Source organism: Triplophysa rosa, linkage group LG11 (genome assembly GCF_024868665.1).
Source record: "Triplophysa rosa linkage group LG11, Trosa_1v2, whole genome shotgun sequence".
Lineage (NCBI taxonomy): Eukaryota > Metazoa > Chordata > Actinopteri > Cypriniformes > Nemacheilidae > Triplophysa > Triplophysa rosa.
The window spans coordinates 9,013,786-9,034,147 of record NC_079900.1 but is presented as its reverse complement, the minus strand read 5'-3'; the positions used below and the strand labels follow the sequence as shown (position 1 = coordinate 9,034,147).

The following is a 20,362-nucleotide window of genomic DNA, read 5'->3' as shown; positions in this document are numbered from 1 at the left end:
CCTATGCCGTACATATATTAACTACTGTTAAATTTGTAAAAACATCCAAACATCTCCAAAAACATCAAACATGTTTATGTATATGAAATATAATAAGTCTACATTGATAATATGGGGTTTAAATTTAAACCTGGAAATGATTAAGTCTTACAAAACTACACACGCTGAATATTAAATACCAATACAGTGCAATTTGGGACAAACAGGTTGACAAAGCAACACCTACCCATGTACTATTACTGTAATTTCATTACATTACATTAGACAGTTACAACATCCTACAAAGCACACGTAATCGCTAAAGTAGACCTTCACCTTACTCCTGCTGGAAGCTACAGTAAATGCTGAGGAAATGACAGTCATCTTTAACCAAAAGTGTGTTTATTCACAAAACAACTACAGCTGTATCAACACTGTGGCAATAGGAATGTATCAATGAGATCAGCTCATATGTTTAGCCTGGTACAAAAAGAAAAAACTCCTAAATAAAAAGGTCTTACTCTCATGTTATAAATGCCTCTTGAAAGGTGGCATTTTACACGATTCATCAAAATACGTCAAATGTTAATGCCAAATATAATGCTGGTAGGTGTGACTGAAATGGTTCAATATTCATTTTATTAAGAAAAATTACAGGACTTTTCCATGAAATACAGATGTTTAAAAATACAAAGGATTGGCTTCATTTATTTGAATTTCCATTACTACAAAATTAGACAGCAGTGAAGGCCCATTCAAGTTCGGTCTAAAGTACAAACCTAGGCACAAAGTAATTGAAAAAAGAAAACGTCTGTCAAATGCATTTTGTGGGAATCTGATTAAAGGTGAAAATGACAAATTACTGGTTTAGTTTACTGAATACCAGAAAACTTCAGGTCACTTTTCTTGAGGTCTACAACACACATGTTAGTGGTTTAAAAAGAAGTGACCACCTTCTCTGGGCTTTCCCTGCATTTTGTAAATTTTAGGGGACTTCTTAGCTTCCTTGTTTCCTGAAGATCACTAACAGAACCATGTTGTCAAGCTGGTGCAGAGCAGGTGCTCTGATTGGCTAACACATTTTGCTAATTTGCAAGGCTCCTCCCACAATCCAAAATAAACAATGATTTTTTTCTATAAGCAATGGAATCTGAGGAGCATAATAAACAGTTACCCATTACCAGCTTAAAGTATATCCCTTCACCCTCAAATCGATTAAAAAAAGTTCACTGTTTCCTGTTGCTGTAGTTATAAAGCACTGTTATAGAACTATAACCTTAAGTCTTACAAGACCAATTTATCCAGCCAAAATTTTAGTTACAAGGGATTATGGCAAAACACTGGATAATGTTATATCACTGTGGAAAAAAAAGATTTCCAAACAATTCAATGTTTAGAATCAATGAATCACCCACGCTACAACAAACATGCATACATACAAACACACAGCCAGGTTTCTACACATCAGCCTGAATCAAACTAAGTGTGTATGAATGTGTGATGCTACAGTAGTGTGTGAGACATTGAGTGCATTGCTATCACAGGGGTGCAGTGCGAGGCTATACGTGTGTACTGTTATAAAAGAGTGCAACGTCTTTGCTTGTGATTTTTACTCTTCTTATTGCTGCGGTTTGTCTCCTTGTATTTTCTAATTTCCCGCACAAGAGAGTAAAACGCCTCTTCGACACCCTGCAGACAAAGTTTCAAAATAACACAACATTAAAACACAATATGGCAATATGTTCACATTTAATAAAAAAAAGTCTTACATGAACATGAAAGCAAAGGTCTAACATGAACGTGATCATTTAAGAAGCCAAAGTAAATTTCGTAACTTGGTCTCCACCCACCTGTCGTGTCTTGGCGGATGTTTCAACAAATGGAACTCCGTAACTTCTGGCGAGCTCCTGGGCTTGACGTGACTCCACGTTACGAGAAGCCAAATCACTTTTATTTCCTACCAGTACCATTGGGACGTTGTCGCTGTCTTTGACACGGTTTATTTGCTCCCTGCATTCACAAATCATGATTCAATGTTTTTAAGAAGACAAATACAACTTCTGTGTGACATTCAAGTAGGCTTTTCTGTAAATCCACATTGACCTTCTTACTCATCCATATTTTAGCACATGCTGCCAAATAGCACAAAAAAGGAAGTTGGTCAATTATCTGCAGTGATGTCACCATGCTGGGATGAGTTTTCTAACTCATGTTTTAGCAACTTTTCCATTTGATCACATTTAAAAAGGTTTTCAGGAAGTAAAATAGCTTTAAATGCAGAAAGTCCTGGACACAGCACGTCACAGGATATCCACACAACCCAGGTCCAAAAATATAATTTCATGCAAAAACATGGGTGTTTACTCCATGATGGAAACCAAGGATTACAAACATCCCGTTTCTTTTTGTGCGTGACTGTGTACCTGTATAGATGCACATCCTCAAAAGACTTGACATTGTTGATGGCAAATACACAAAGAAACCCCTCTCCCGTTCTCATATACTGGTCTCTCATGGCACTGTACTCTTCCTGACCTGCAGTGTCCAGAATGTCTAATAAACACGTCTCCCCATCAATCACAACCTGCTTTCTGTACGAGTCCTACATGGATTAGAGACACAAAAGAACATCGTTGGTAAATTATGATCAGCAGCAAAGACGTCTAATTTAGAACACATTTGAATAATAAAAAACGATCATACAGCAGAAGACCTCATACCTCAATAGTGGGATCATACTCGTCTACAAAGTGATTTTGAATGAGCTGGATGGTCAGTGCACTTTTGCCAACACCACCAGCCCCTACAACTACCAGCTTGTACTCCGTCATCCTGGGTGAGAGAGAGAGGAGGTGAGAGGGAGGGAGTTAAAGACAAGTAGCAGTCTGACTGGATTTAAATGAGAAATCAGGAGCGTAAAGCAGGAAAACATGACTATAAGTATTACTCAAGATGGTAAACGTTTTCCAACTCGTTATAATAAGACAAGCAATTAAAATTAACGGATAAAGCTAAACTTTTCTTAACTCTAGCCCAATTTACCTAGCCTGTTAGAATCGGTTTAAAACAACAGTAGCTGTTGTCGTTAATCCCAATGACTATCAACGGGTAAAAATGTAATAACTGGTCTTTTTGTGTTTTCTACCTCGTATGTTGTCTTTAAAACAGGTCCGCTTGTCCAAAACGAAGCGCTTCGAGATGAATTAGTATTGAATGAAGTCCAAGGATTAGCCCCTGAGCCACATTACGATCGATCAGACAAACTAAACTCTTCCGGAAGACGGAGGCAGGTTAAATCCACTTGAGCTAGTAAAACGTCATCCGTAACAATGTAAAACTTTCGTATTTTTAAAGTATGTTTCACACCACGATTCAAAAGTCACGATAAACCTAAAAAAATCCGCCCGTAAAGGCATTAGCTCCTTTCGGCTAAGACTCTCCCTGATTCATTGAGGGCGAGGAGGGGGTGGGATCGTTAAATGCAATGACCAATGAAATTGAGCCGATCCTTTTCTATGTCTAATTCTATTGGACGAGTAATAAACGGAAGTGAGAATTAGCCAATGGCAATGCAATGCCTCTTTCTAAATTTTCCAGTATGGTCTTCCCCCTGAGTCTGGACCAATCGGGTTCGTTTAAAATATTAAAAGGACAGCGGGACAAGTCAAGCCATCAGAATTTTTTGAAATATTTCAATACGACGGACTAATTTATCTGATTAAGATTAACTTCAAAGACTTTCCCAATTTATCAGTTTCATATTCATATTTATTCACATTTTAATCAATTCGACTTGATTGTTTGTGTTAATACATAGTTGTTACAACAAAGAAGCACTAAAATACTGAATGTGTGTAAATAATATGAAATAATAATTTAATTTAATTTAGATTCGTTTAGTTATTTAATAATTTCTGCAGATAACGCTGTAAATGGACTGGATTAACGTAACGGGATTTTAGACAACGTTACGTCGTAACGTAAAAAAATGGTCAAATCTATTTATAACCTCCTATTTTAGCCAGACTTTACTATTTTAACCACTAGATGTCACTGCAAACATTTCAAAACGACATAGCACTGGCATCCAAAGAACGCGTTCTGCCTCATTCTCTTTCTGAATGACAGATGGATAGAGGGATTATCTTGGTGATTTTAGGCGAAGATTAAAGGACAAGCAGATGCCCTCTTGTGGGTGGAGAGAAGCGTGAGGGAGGAGGGAAAGAGAGGGATGATAAAAGTATAAGCAGAAAACCCGATGACAGCTCACGAGGGAAAGTAATCAGAGTGATGCAGAAACAACGGAATTCGACTTATTTAGGCACGTCACACATAGGCTACATCACCACCAGCCGTGTCTGTTTCAGTGCCTAATGCAGGGACAAAATAAAACACTGTATATACAGTTTTCTGTTTTATTGTACACAAGGAATTTTGACATATACACTTTGTACATTTTGTAAATTATTTCAATTTATTTCTCCATTTGGGAAAAAAGTGATGCATCTCATCTCGATGTTGTTTATATTTTCTTACATTTTCAACAAAAACATATAAATATTTAGGAAAGATACGTGGAAACAAAATACAAAAACATAAAATTACAGGAAAGAGTCATCTGATCCCTCAGCTCATATAATGCTCTCTGATTGAATAGTCTTTCATTGGACATATAAGAGGGGAGAAAAATCTAAATACTCATTCTCAACTTTCTTTTGTCTAGATTCTCAGCACTTATTCTTGCAAATCCCCTGGCTTTTCTGATGTTTCTGTGATTGTGTCTGTATATATATTTGGACTCGTATGGGGTTTGCCTGGCGGTAAAGCATAAACCTCCAACGTGCATAAAACCAACCAAAGCTACAGATGTATGGACCCTGTGTGTACCACATGTGTGTATCACATGTAAGCTTGTATTTAGTATGAGTAACATTGTACATCAGAGAACAAAAAATCATCACTTGTTCACTGACCCAGTGATGAGGAATAGGTCATTTAATCTCACATACACACAAATAAGCACACTATGTACACAAATATATGAAGACACGTCCATAGGTTTGCTTGCACCCATTTGTGACCCTGGACAACAAAACCAGTCTTATGGGTCAATTTTTCGAAATTGATATTTTTACATAATCTCAAAGCTGAATAAATAAACTTTCTATAGATATAAGAGTTGTTAGAATAGGACAATATCTGGCTGAGATACAACCGTTTAAAACTCAGGAATCTGAGAGCGCAAAAAAATCAAAATATTGAGAAAATTGCCTTTGAAGTTGTTAATCAGGGGCACTGTGGCAGACCATCCACTCACAAAAATAAAGTTTTGATATATTTCAGGTAGGAAATTTACAAAATATCTTCACGGAACATGATCTTTACTTAATATCCTAATGATTTTTGGCATAAAAGAAAAATCGATCATTTTGACCCACACAATGTATTTTTGTCTTTTACTAAAAATGTTCCCGTGCTACTTAAGACTGGTTTTGTGATCCATGGTCACATTTAGCACTGGATAAAACAAGAGGAACATGAGCACAGTCAAGAAAAATATAAGCACATACACTCACCATGTACATACACAAAAGCTCATATACTGTATGTTTATAAACATACAACAGCCATTAATTCACAGAGCACCACTTACTGTAAAGATCCACGATTCATGAGGCATTTTTTGTGGGATCCTCAGATTAAAAATTGTAAGGACTCTTTTGGCGTTATAGCACAACTGCCCGAAAATCTTTACTTTTTGATAAGGTTTTGTCAGTGTGGCTTCTGAGGAACCACAAATAAAGCCATGAGTATCTTTTCACTTTCATAATGCTGTTTTTTCAAACTGACAAATAAATATCTCATCTGCAAACACACACAAAGTGTGATTTATGATCAAAATAAGCAACCCAATCTGATAACTTTAAAAACACATACACTCTTTTCAACACTCACTCACTCACTCACTCACTCACTCACTCACTCACTCACTCACTCACTCACTCACTCACTCACTCACTCACTCACTCACTCACTCACTCACTATTTAGAGTATTTATTTATATAGTCTATTTATTTGATCTTAATATTATTCATTTAACTTCTCGATTCACTGTTTATTATCTACACCTGTTAAAATCTCTTGCACCTACTATGTGAGCTCCCTCTCTCCCTCACCTCCATATAAATAACTATTTGTCCCAACTGGTTGAACATATTCTTCTGTTTTATCCCAATCTGTTACCCATCCTGCCCCACTTCCACCTCCGCCCCCATTTGGACCAACAGTATGCGGGTTGTTTATAGCTCCATACTGTCCACCAGTCCTGTACAGCTCTTCTGTTTCATTGGCCAGTTCATCCTCTCCCAGAATGCCACATTTCTCCTCACTGGTATCCTCAGCATCTGCCCATGGCTGCTTCTCACCTGATGCAAAGATCCCTGGGAAATGAAATGCATTTTGAGTACCAAGAGAAATTACTAATATAATTTTGAATAATCATTATTTTGGATGTAATTGTATATGTGTAACGACAACAAAGAATGTATATTTTGTTTACATTGGCCTGTTTGAACATATAGAATGTCATATAGAATGAAAATGATGTGTAAAAAGATATAATCTCAAATTTAGTCACATTTCGTACCATAAAACACCACGCCCCCATAATGCACCAGTGATGCAATGAGAAATACATACTGCCACTCCTCACGTGTCTACAAGAAAAACAAACAAAAATAAATAAATAAATATCAACTGCATAAATTCAATCCAAATGTGAAGATATGAGTAATTGTACGGTATTATTAGCACGTACCTTGTGTTTGGTCATCGCTCCAACAATGAGAGGACACACCATTCCTGACAAAGTGCCCACACCATTGGAGATTCCCATCAGGATACTGGCGTAACGTGGAGCAATGTCAAGATGATTCACGTTGAACCCTGAGAGAGAAAGAATGTGAGAGAAAATGAAGAAAATGCGGAAATGTTTGTCATAGATGAATCTCCAACAGCAACTAAAACACATGGTTTCATTTCAGCATTGCTGGGACATTGTATGCTTTACATTTTATAACAGAACTAAACCTAAGTTCGAAGAACACTGAATATTGCATTTTGGTTCCTTTTTCTTTAGGGTTTTTCTTTGTTACTAACCTGAAATTGCAAATCCACTGAAGCCAACAGCGAGAACAAGGAAAGAAATGGCCACAGCTTTGGTATGTGAGAAACCAACAACTAACAGTAAAGTGGCTTCCATTCCAAACCCTGAAACACACAAACACACAAACATTTTAGTCTCTTTGGAATAGCAGTGGCTTTGATAGACCTTTGAAAAGAACACATGGGGTCCACTATGGGCCACGGTGTACCTGTATCTGAGCATACCTGTTTTTGTTCCGTGGAGCAGCAATTATTTCCAGGATGCTGTGGTCCATCTGTTTTAATGTAGAGTGTGTGTTGTTGTATGTTGTGGATGTTTGTGAGAGAGTGAGTGTATCATGCATCGATGCATTTGAGATTATCACTCCAGCTGCCATCATAGGACCAGACAGAGCAAAAACAGGCAGATAATCTGACATGCATCACATACACTGAGAGTTTCTGATTCTACACACCTACTGTTGTTCAAAACCCCTTTAGCGTTATTATTCTATTTGTCTTTTATCAGCTTCTGGTTTCACATCACCGTGAAGGTGAGTAAACAAATTGACAGTATTTTCCTTTTTGTGTCATTTTTGAAACCAGTTTGTCACACCGGGGGACACTCTTTATCTTACCTCCACAGTTCATGAGTTTGCGGACATTGGTTGTGGACATTAAATTGTGCGTTCTCAGGTAATCGGCTAGTTGCCCTCCAATAGGTACTATGATGGTCATCACTAAATGAGGAAGTGCAGACACCATGCCCACCTGAAGAACAGAAAAATTAAACACATTTATGAAGACTTGCTTCTTGAATCTATAGAATGTTAAAGTATATCTGCAAATATCTTTCCATAGTTGGCAATCAGGCAAACGTTTTTGTAAAAGGTCAAATCATATTTACTCATATAAAAGGTGAGTGTGTTTCACCTTGCTTATTTCAAAGCCAAACACCTCCTCGAAGTAGGCAGGCTGGCTGATGAGGAGCAGGTAGAATGTCCAGCTTCTGCAGAAATTGGCCACTATGATGGCGTACACAGGCATAGAGGTAAAAAAGTGCCGCCAGGGAGTCTTGAATTTCTGCAGAGTAAAGTAGAAGCAAAGGTCGAATGTATCCAGCACAGTGCGGCACACAGCATTTAGAGATGAGAAATGAGAGAACATTTACTGTGTGTGTGTGTGTGTGTGTGTGTGTCAGGGTGATGCTTGGAGAAAATTGTGTGAGAAAATAATGTCTGTGCTTCTCTTTGTGTATGTACCTGAAGGGGGTTGACCAGGCCGGCGGTTTCCCCGATGGCCTCCTCAATGTATTTCTTCTCTTCCGGTGTGATGGTCGGGTGAGCAGCTGGACTCTCATAGGACACCAAAATCCAGAAGAGATACCAGAAAATTCCTACACTACCTGTGAGACAAGAAGAAAAGATGGAGAAGAAATGAGAAAGTTTGAAGAGAGGAGAGAATTTTGTGTCATATTGTGACATGTTGGTTTCTTACCATACACATAAAACACTGAAGACCAGCCAGTGTACTGTACCAAGACTCCAGCCAAAGGCATTGCAACAACAGCACCAGCATATGATCCTAAATGAACAGAATCAGTCAGAACTGAGAGAACTTCAAATAACACATCACAAAACTTTATTTGATTTGAAGGTTTTCAAGTTTAACAGGAGACAGGAGACAGGGACCACCCCATCCAGAGTATGGTCCAATTTAAGGACCAATTTAAAAAATAACATTACATTATACAACGCTAAATAGATTTATGAAACATTCTGTTTTCTATCTCCTTTGATGACCACTGGATGAAAACAACAGTTTTAATAAATTGATATGACAATGATAAATGATGGACTCAAGTGATGCTGACATCTCACCACAAAACGCTGTTGTAGCCAGTCGACTTCTTTCTAAGGGTGGAGCCCATTTGGCCCAGATCCCGTGGCAGGCAGGATATGACACACCCTTACAGTTGTGAAATAAGAAAAAGTAAAATACACTGCATGTAACCATGACACCACGTCAGCCTTATGCAATCAATAATACATTTAGATTTCAGACTCCACATAAATTCACACAGGCACACAGATGGCATACCTCCACAAGCCCTTGGCATATCCTGACCATGATAACAAGCCCGTAGTGAACTCTTGCTGCCGCTGGGATCAGCATGTTTAGGGTCGACGTGGCCACAATGGCGAAGCCAAATACCCTGTGACCAAAACACACATGCCAGACACTCTACTGATGTCTAATTACACTAAAACATCCTGTTAACACCTCATTGTGCTGTTCAATAATTCAATCCTCATTTCTCCCAACTAAAACCGCTCAGAAAAAAACATGCCAATTTTGCTGATCACACTACCTGTTTGCAGCAAATTTTTGACAGATGAATCCCCCAGGGATTTGCGTGACGATGTACCCCCAGAAGAACGAGCCGTGAATCATCCCCACCGTCTCTGGATCCCATGTGAACTGAGCAGCCTGACAAAAAGAAAAAAGACAGTCAAACTGCTCTCATCCAACTGTGTTCAATCTTCTTAAGATGCAGTGCTTGTACAGTATATTTAATACGTGTAATATCATTCGTCAATGTATCGGATAACTTAAATTATCCTTTTTCTGTGTAATGATACATTGGAAATGTGTTAAGGCGTGTACAAAAGTATCTAAAAAGGGTTAAAAACAGAGTTGTTCTAGTCAGTTTATTGAAGCAAAAGTGTGACTGAAGTGTTACTAAATTACTTAGGAATAAACCAAAGCTGATACCCTCTCACAGTCTGGAAACACAGTCTCACAGACAACTGGGTGGAGACACATAACTGGCTAATGATGTACAACTTATAGATTTTTTTCCTTCAAACTATGTATAAATTATTGATTGTATGGGTACAAAGGTTAAAAATTCCAATTCCAAATGAATAGATACAATATCTGTCTTCATACTAACCACTATTACGGGTTTTTTCCCATAATAAATGGTGTGATCATTGACCATGCTGACAATGGCCACGCCCAGGTTACAGCGGATGCCGAAGGAAATGCAGAATCCCAGTCCCGACAGGATTGCGATGATGTAACGGCGCGGCATCCCGAAACACGTGCAGTCCACGACGGGAAGTTCCTTCTCCTCCACCAGCTCAGGACGACCCTCTGCCGACAACTCAATGGTCTCGCCATTTTGCTGCCGTTTCTCGAGGAGTCTGGAGGTACATTCAATGCAAGGGTTAAATAAATATTTACCACAAACTTTCTGAATCTTCCGTTACAGTAATAGACAGCTAGACAACAAAAAGAAAGTTAGATACATGTATATGTCAATCTCAGTATATAGGCAGGTTGTCTGACATTCCCTAATCCATGAATGCCATTAACAAAACAAGAAAACAAAAAAAAATGGGCCCAATGTTTGATTTTGATATAAAATATCAAATCTGCTAGTGTATTGATTGCCACCTAATGTCCAATGTAAAATCTGGGTCTTGAAGCTAACCCACTTGAAATTCTTTAATAGGGAACCCTCACATGACATAAAACTACATCTCATATACAGTACACCCAAATGCAGGTGGGTCATAGAGAGAAGAAACAGAGGGAGAGAGGACATGGAACAAGAATGAGTGCCTCACTGGATTGCAGTACATGGGAGTCCAGCAGAGACCTAAAGAGGGACCATCTGCGCATGCAACCTGCCTCCAACGCATCCAGCCAATAAACATGACAAACACGGCTTACTTTAAATTGAAGGTTTTCATGTGTGGATACAAAAAATATCCATAAATGATCTATAAAAATATATGTCTTTTATGGTGAAACACATTCTTTATATGTTTTGTGAGATTCACCCAAACAACATCTTTTAAGTAATGTAGAATATTGGGAACAATTCATGGTCTTCACAGATCTCATAGACACATATCACAATGCAGTATGTGTTTTAATCACTGCCTCCTTCCATACTTATTCCTCTCTTTCCTACAAAGCAGATCCCTCATAATCCCTCAAACAACAATCATGAAGAGAAATGAAGAAGAGTTGAGTGCATGTGTGCGTGTTTGTATGTCAGAGAGAAGATTAATTCTACAACGTGTTCTAGACAAACAAAAAAGACCAAAGTGCCTCAATGTGCTTCGATTATGACTAAAACATCTCGCACCCATGACTCATGTAGCCCTTCCCCTGAATTTCCCCTATTCCTCTTTTATCCACCGATAATCTGCAACCCCACCCTCAGATTAGGATTATAGAAAATATTCACTTCCGGAGATAAAAAGAGTGACAGGAAAGATATGAAAAAAAGAGGATAATTTGTAAAAAAGCATTCACACACATTAACTCATAAGGATGTGTAATTAAGGTTAAAGATGGTTAAAAACAGATTGCAGCCAACAGCGGGAAACATATGCTGTCCACTAATGAGAATGACTGTTGGCTGTAATTAATACCTTCATATATTCATGAAGACTCACACGTTTGCTTTCTCTTATGTGCCTGTATGCGTGCTGTACCACGTGTCCACTGGACATAAAAAATCCAGGATTACAGATCATGCACTTTAGCATCTCGTAATACAACAACAGTAAGATCATCTAAATCACATGCTACACTTCATGATGAACCAGCCGACCTATGTGTGTGTGTTTAGGCCATTTTATAAGACAGGTGAACAGCAGAAGGGGATGGTGTGAAAACTGTACTGAATCCTGACTCATGATCCTGTCCCAGCTCCCGTTTTCCTCTCTCTCATCCAATATCATTCCCTGTTTTCTCTACACTGTGCTGTAAGAATAAAGATATAAAGAGCCATAAATATAAATAAAAATATAAGAGACATAAACACACTCAAAGGTGAATGATGCACTTCAAAGGATCAGTTCACCAAAAAATGAAAACTGTCTTTAATTACTTAATTTAATTTCAGACAATTCTTGGCCACCATTGACTACCATACTCATACAATTGCTTTATCGATTTATTTGTTCTGTTGAAAAGAAGATACTTTAAAGAATGTAGGACAGCAAACATACGTTTTCCTTCAATGGTAGTCGACGGTGGCCAAGAAATGTTTGGTTAATAGCATTCTTCCAAATATCTTTCTCTGTGTTCATCAGAACAAAGACATTTATACAGATTAGGAACAACTCAAGGGTGAGCAAATGATGACAGAATTTTTAGTTTTGGGTGAACTGTCCCTTTAACATCAGCATATAGATACCAAAACTGAATTGTAACCTCTAATACGTACACATCTGCAAATTCACTAACAGCACTATCTCAGCAAATGTTTGATAGTTTTTATCGATCTCTCATTGACCTCTCTGCATATCAAGGTCAACACACTCAGGTGTACCTGTATATGCAAATGGACACACACACACACAGGTTTGTTTGAGTATACTAGTGAGGACATTACATAGACTTCCATTGATTTTATATCAGGCTTATGATATATTCAATCCCTAACCCTAACCCTTAACCTAGTAATCACACAAACATGTGCCCTCTATTACATTTAAAGAAAAACACTATTTGAGCCAATTATGAGCCTTTTTATTTAGTAAGGACAAGTAAAATGTCCTCACAAGTGGGTTCACACGTATTTCACTATGGTACTGAGGACATTTGGCCCTCACAAATAGCTTAACCAGTACACACACACACGCAAACACACACACGCACGCACACACACGCACGCACACACGCGCACGCACACAGCTATGGGCCATATGTAAACCATGCCTTTAAATGCACCAGAATTGTACAGAAATTAAAGTTGTTGTAGCTATAGAGCATGTCGCTATAGCGATATGTATCTGTGGTGACCTGAAAAGTATATTACTCACACAAACAGATACATTTACACGCACACTCTCTTTTCTGTTTAATCTAGCTGTAAGAGGATGAAGACACAACAGTAAAAAAAGATTACATAATCCCACAAGACCCTTTCCCACTCTCCCCCAATCAATTCTTCCATCTATATGTATGTTTTATTCATCCTGCCATTAGGGTTCACTGTCCCCGTGTCAATTAATGCACAGAAAGGTTTTCGGCAGCTTGCCACCTTTTTGACCTTGTTTGGAGCATTGCATGGAAAATTTTGATGATGTTGTAAGGTAAGAGATTAAAGCTGATCCACAAATCTCCATTTCGCTCACCCCTCCCCTCCACACATTTCTTTCTGTTCTAGCATCAGCGTTGTGATATGATTTGTATGCCAAACTCCTCTGACCCTCCCCTGCCTCTATTGAACAGATTGGGTCTCAGTGGGACTGTGTCACCTGGGGAGATACTTCCCCCCTCCTGACACACACACACAATCAAACCTATACACATCCCAGCAGCCTAACCTTCACAGTCAACATGCAAAACAGAAGTGATAAACATGAAATGTCAGTGTAAATTTAGTAAATTAAAATTTTACTTAAAGGGATAGTTCATAAAAAAAATCTGTCATCATTTACTCACGCTCATGTTATTTGTATGAACCTGTATAAATTACTTTGCTCCGATGAACACAAAGAAAGATATTTGGAAGAATGTTAGTCATTTTCAGTTCCAGGACATCAATGGTACCAATGGTAGTCAAAGGTGCCCGAGAACTCTTTGTTTTCCTAAATTCTTCAAAATATCTCATTATGTGTTCAACAGAACAAAAAAAATCTATTTTTTTACTACTATGGTAGTGGATGATGTCTCAGAACTGAAAATTGCTAACATTCTTCCGAAAATCTTTCTGTGTTCATTGGAACAAAGAAATGTATACAGGTTTGAAGCAACCTGAGGGTGAGTAAATGATGACAGATTTTTCATTTTTGGACGAACTATCCCTTTAAAAGTGGCATGAAAGCGGAATTTGTGACTGATCGAATATATTTAATGGGGAGGAATGGATGTGACTGAAGAATGCTTAAATGAGACGAGTGAGGTGGAGAGATGAAGTGAAGGAGTAGAGAGGGATAAAAAAGATATGACAGGACTGCAGGTGTGGTTTCCATAGCTGGCTTGTGAGGCTGAAACAGAAGAGATGCATATCGCTGAGCTTTAAATGATTAATCACCTGCTGGCTGCTATTCTCTAAAATATTATCAGTGACATCTCATATCATATCGTCTCATATCAGAACAAAGTGTCAGGAATCAGCTTTTTTAAAGTTCTAACACAAACCTTTATACAGATATCAGGTGGTTTTTATACTTAACCCTGTGTAAACTTTACATCCAAATTGAGGTTAGCTCTGCTTCAGACCTTATTTTACTGCACAAAGCTCTGATCCAGATTAGGGTTAGTGCCACAACATGCCAAAGGTGTGAATTACCAGCCAGAACTAACAGATAAGTAAAAGTATGAAACAGTTATAAATCTAAATGCAGACAGCTCATGGTTTTGGCTATTTTTTAAAACATGAAAAATGTTGAGATTAAATTGAAATTGTGCTTGGAATTGCTGTGCGATGATTAATTCATGGTCAAACATAATCCTGGCCTAACAATTTAAAATGAAAATGTCATATGTCTTTCGGTTATTACCATCAGTCTGCACAGCGCAGGCTCTTGTTTTCTTGTCGATTACTTTAAGACAAAAGAAGTGGAGACGTGTGCATTCTTTTTTTCAAGTATTTTTTTTCAAGTTTTAGGATACTAAAATGACTTCAGTGAGGCAAACCCGCACGTGCAAAATAATATGAAAAAGTGTTGTCCGTCATTTAATCCCAACCTCGCGCATCTAAAGGGTTCGCGCGAGAGGAGCAAATGATGTGGAGGGGCCATTCGGGGATTTGTAGCGCCGACAGATGTGCGTGTGCGTGTGCGTGTGTGTTTCTGATGAGCTATTTCCGATCTGGATTTAAATGTTTAGTTGCTACCTAAAATGAATCCCACGGAAGTGTTTCGGCAAAATGCGCACTCTGCTTTTAACAACACAAATTGCACCCTAGTAGCCTAACTCTTGGCATGACTCTGCGATGACACAACAATGTTTTTCCAACGTTTCAGTATTTAGGATAATTAATAAATTTCTATGTTGCCTGGACAGATATTAAATTAATAACTACAATTTAGTAATGGATTTTAAAACTCTTAGCTAATCTACCAAAATACTATGGAGGACTAAACCTGCAAAATTATAAATAAATAAATGTATAAATAAATAAATAAAAATATAAACGAATAAATGTAATAATATGAAAATAAATAAAGGAATGAATGGTTTGATAAAACAAAATAATTCGTTTTAGCTATTATTGATCTTAGCTTTAACTTTTTTTTCATTATTTAAATTGATTTATTATTTTTTGTGTCCATATTTTTTTTTTTTATTATTATTTTTAGATTATTTTATTTATCATTTCCTTTTATTTTTTACATTTATTTATTTATACGTTTATTTATTTTTATATTTATTTATTATCGCATGTATTTATTTCCACGTTTATTTATTTATTCTTGAATTTATTCTTACTTTTCTGTGTCTTGTATGATAATTAGATGGGTTGGTCTTGCCTACTATTGGTTCAGCGTAGATTGAAGCGTTTGATCGATTACTCTTGACTTGTTTTGGACTAACGTCACGTCACTCACTGATCGTTTGCTTCGTGTATAACGTTAACTATGGCGGGCGCACAAATTTGCTAGAGAGTTACAGTATTTAGCCAATGAAGTCGATAACCATGCATCAAATGACTATGTGTCATTTAGATTCGTTGCGCTTATTGATGTTTTATTACAGATTGACGGCGAGATAAATGACAAAGTTCTTCAAAATCTGTGCGAGTCAGGGGGTGCTAAAGAGGTGACCAAGTTGCGGTTACAGGTCCTCTGCCAAAGAAGTGCATGAACGACCTCAGCAGATTCGTCGATTCTGAAAGCACAAGACGACTTGATATTAAGATGTATAATAAACACAGACTTTCTTGTAACATGATTTTGACATTCTTGTTAAGATTGCAAATTATTGGTATGATCGCCCGTAACGGCTGAAGCGAGGTGAAAAAATAAATAAAGCGATTTGACACGGGATTCGTACCCATGCAATAAAGCGAGGCAGCGTATCACTACGGTAAAAATCACACTAAGCAATTTCACAAGGCTAGCTGCTGCAGATCTTTGCAATAATATCAAGATGTCACACAACAATATGCAGCTGGATGAATCAAGGGAATATGCCCGTCTTAACTTGTGACCTCTGTGTTATTTATCTCTTATGAAATGTAGTTTACAAGTACCGTTTAGTAACCACGTCGTTTTAGAAGGAATGGTTTCCATTTGATGGCCCCTGTAGTGAAAGAACGATGCTCATTACTACCGTGTTAACTTGTGACTTAAGTTCACTATGTCTCAATTCATTTACATTGTTACATCATGTTACATTAAATCTTTACGCTTTTTCTAACCGAAAGGCTGCTTATAACTATCACTTTGACAAAGCGTTAGCTTGCGACTTCGATTTACAAGCTCATCTGTGTAGTTAAACCTTATTACATTTTGTGCTTTATGATTTTCACCAGTTGAACTGTAACACCACCATAGCACCCTCTGACTCGCACAGAGTTTGAATGTGCTGCAAAGAGGCTAACAACCGAGGGAGAACTTTGTCATTTATCTCGCCGTCAATCTGTAATAAATCATCAATAAGTGCATCTAATCTGAATGACACACAGTCATTTGATGCATGGTTATCGACTTCATTGGCTAAATGCTGTAACTCTCTAGCTAATTGTGCGCACGCCATAAACGTTATACACGAAGCAAACGATCAGTGAGTGACGTGACGTTAGTCCAAAACAAGTCAAGAGTAATCGATCAAACGCTTCAATCTACGCTGAACCAATAGTAGGCAAGACCAACCCATCTAATTATCATACAAGACACAGAAAAGTAAGAATAAATACAAGAATAAATAAATAAAAGTGGAAATAAATACATGCGATAATAAATAAATATAAAAATAAATAAACGTATAAATAAATAAATGTAAAAATAAAAGGAAATGATAAATAAAATAATCTAAAAATAAAAAATAATAATAATTAAAAATAATTAAAAATGGACACAAAAAATAATAAATCAATTTAAAAAATGAAAAGAAAAGTTAATGCTAAGATCAATAATAGCTAAAACGAATTATTTTGTTTTATCAAACCATTCATTCCTTTATTTATTTTCATATTATTACATTTATTAGTTTATATATTTATTTATTTATACATTTATTTATTTATAATTTTTGCAGGTTTAGTCCTCCATAAAATACCAGCGTGTCTGGTTTAAAATAAATATCTCATCGTTTTTTTCTTTTAAACTTATAGAAATAATAAAATACTGGAATTGTTGCTTCATCATGCAGATTTATATAAGTTTTATTTTGTATAAATATTAATATTACATTTTTGTAACAAAATCACTTGCAATTTATGACGCATAAAGGCCTGATTTGGTCATATTCCTGCAATCTGCGCGTGGTCAAGAATTTGAACTCATGGGCTGTGCAGTGATGGCTGGACCTACCTGACGCTCAGGTGGAACAATACGAGCTTGCTCACGCGCATATAACAGAAGAAAGCGTGCGACTAACGCGTCAGATGTCTGGCACACCGGGTTAACCGCAAACTAATCTGATCCATCTGGACAATCTTCTCAATCGGGCAGAGTGGGCGATTATGCGTTCTGCCAGATTAGATAAAACACCTTTGACTGCGACTCAATCACGACAAGAGTTTACACCTGACATCTTGAAGCAGGATACGCACGCACATGGGGATTGCAAGGGAACGCAAGCACTTTTATAGTCAGCACAATAGGCTAAACCTGATATACGGTTAGATTCTTTCTCATTTTTACCCAAAAAGTGAGTTTCAATCACCAACATACACTTTATAGCAAATATTCCAGATTTTCTTAAATCAACTTTCAAAGCGAATATTAACACACTGCACATACCGTAGACTTTATATAACAGGCTACAGATAATCCAAGAGAAGACTAAGATTATGCACATATTTAAACAATAGCTAATAAATGATCATCAAAATACTTCAAGAGATTACCTGTGTATTTTCCCCAAGGTTTTTCCAGCCTGAGCCTTGAAGCGGTCCGGACGGATCTCCATCCTCGCAACTTTCAAGTCCGACCGGTGTGTTCCTGTCCCGTGCAGCCTCTCTCTCTCTCTCTCTCTCTCTCTCTCTCACACACACACACACACACACACACGCACACGCACATGTCTGGTTTACTATCTCCGTGGGCACAGACACACACACACAGTTACATCCTCTCTCTGTCCGTGGTCCTGAATCCGGATTGCTTTATAAACAGCAAGTAATCATTTCCAAACATTTCTAAAAAAATCTTTTCATTTAGAAAAACATTCATCAAGTTATGAACTAATCAACTAATAAATATAACTTTTTATGCATACATAGCCTACAAATTTAGAAGTTAAACTGTGAAGCAAGCTTCACATGATTTACTAATGATTTAGTAAACATTAAACAAATGTTAACAATAAAATGTGAAAAAATGTGCAATAACTGTATTTAAAAGGTTAGGGAGCTCGGGTTCTCCTGTAAAAGTTAGTGGATAGGCTGTCGCCACCTTGTGTTTAATATAGAAACTTCATATCAGAAGGGAGATTTGTGCAATAAATGAACCTTCATGATTCTGACTGTCATGTCACCTAGTACGAGGAAATAACAGTCAGGGGAAATAACATGCTAACACAAAGCTGTATCCTTAAGAGCCTTTTATTTTTCACAGGCCTAGCCTATATACTGTATATACAGTATATATATACACTCACCTAAAGGATTATTAGGAACACCTGTTCAATTTCTCATTAATGCAATTATCTAATCAACCAATCACATGGCAGTTGCTTCAATGCATTTAGGGGTGTGGTCCTGGTCAAGACAATCTCCTGAACTCCAAACTGAATGTCAGAATGGGAAAGAAAGGTGATTTAAGCAATTTTGAGCGTGGCATGGTTGTTGGTGCCAGACGGGCCGGTCTGAGTATTTCACAATCTGCTCAGTTACTGGGATTTTCACGCACAACCATTTCTAGGGTTTACAAAGAATGGTGTGAAAAGGGAAAAACATCCAGTATGCGGCAGTCCTGTGGGCGAAAATGCCTTGTTGATGCTAGAGGTCAGAGGAGAATGGGCCGACTGATTCAAGCTGATAGAAGAGCAACTTTGACTGAAATAACCACTCGTTACAACCGAGGTATGCAGCAAAGCATTTGTGAAGCCACAACACGCACAACCTTGAGGCAGATGGGCTACAACAGCAGAAGACCCCACCGGGTACCACTCATCTCCACTACAAATAGGAAAAAGAGGCTACAATTTGCACGAGCTCACCAAAATTGGACAGTTGAAGACTGGAAAAATGTTGCCTGGTCTGATGAGTCTCGATTTCTGTTGAGACATTCAAATGGTAGAGTCAGAATTTGGCGTAAACAGAATGAGAACATGGATCCATCATGCCTTGTTACCACTGTGCAGGCTGGTGGTGGTGGTGTAATGGTGTGGGGGATGTTTTCTTGGCACACTTTAGGCCCCTTAGTGCCAATTGGGCATCGTTTAAATGCCACGGCCTACCTGAGCATTGTTTCTGACCATGTCCATCCCTTTATGACCACCATGTACCCATCCTCTAATGGCTACTTCCAGCAGGATAATGCACCATGTCACAAAGCTCGAATCATTTCAAATTGGTTTCTTGAACATGACAATGAGTTCACTGTACTAGAATGGCCCCCACAGTCACCAGATCTCAACCCGATAGAACATCTTTGGGATGTGGTGGAACGGGAGCTTCGTGCCCTGGATGTGCATCCCACAAATCTCCATCAACTGCAAGATGCTATCCTATCAATATGGGCCAACATTTCTAAAGAATGCTTTCAGCACCTTGTTGAATCAATGCCACATAGAATTAAGGCAGTTCTGAAGGCGAAAGGGGGTCAAACACCGTATTAGTATGGTGTTCCTAATAATCCTTTAGGTGAGTGTATATATATATATATATAAGAATTTTGAAACTTTCAACATTGCATTGCATATTATTACAAAATCTTTGTTTTTACCACCAATACAGTACACACAAGTACCAACACCCATGAAGATCATATTCAGAAAGAAGTTCAACATGCAAACACCCTGTACACAAATCCAAACATGGACTATAGCATAAAAGTAAAGTTTTAAAAAAGCGTTAATTTATAGTCTAATGAC

General features: G+C 37.7%; 2 protein-coding genes across 2 annotated transcripts; both read right to left on the bottom strand.

Moving 5' to 3' along the window:
- Positions 1-600: 600 nt before the first annotated feature.
- Positions 601-3,446, bottom strand: zgc:55558 (GTPase KRas). The gene is made up of 5 exons (XM_057346145.1): positions 3,125-3,446; positions 2,700-2,811; positions 2,403-2,581; positions 1,830-1,989; positions 601-1,668 (listed from the first exon to the last, which is right to left on the bottom strand). Exons 2-5 carry the CDS (start codon positions 2,808-2,810, stop codon positions 1,555-1,557), a joined length of 564 nt encoding a protein of 187 aa, XP_057202128.1. The 5' UTR covers position 2,811; positions 3,125-3,446; the 3' UTR covers positions 601-1,554.
- A 934-nt stretch (positions 3,447-4,380) lies between these two features.
- Positions 4,381-18,363, bottom strand: slc17a7a (solute carrier family 17 member 7a). Its single transcript, XM_057347187.1, has 13 exons — positions 18,174-18,363; positions 10,080-10,332; positions 9,495-9,613; positions 9,224-9,338; positions 9,004-9,091; positions 8,621-8,707; positions 8,386-8,528; positions 8,057-8,206; positions 7,762-7,894; positions 7,139-7,249; positions 6,798-6,925; positions 6,627-6,696; positions 4,381-6,420 (listed from the first exon to the last, which is right to left on the bottom strand). The coding sequence occupies exons 1-13, from the start codon at positions 18,233-18,235 to the stop codon at positions 6,131-6,133; spliced, it is 1,749 nt and encodes a 582-aa protein (XP_057203170.1). The 5' UTR covers positions 18,236-18,363; the 3' UTR covers positions 4,381-6,130.
- Between the last annotated feature and the right edge of the window lie 1,999 nt (positions 18,364-20,362).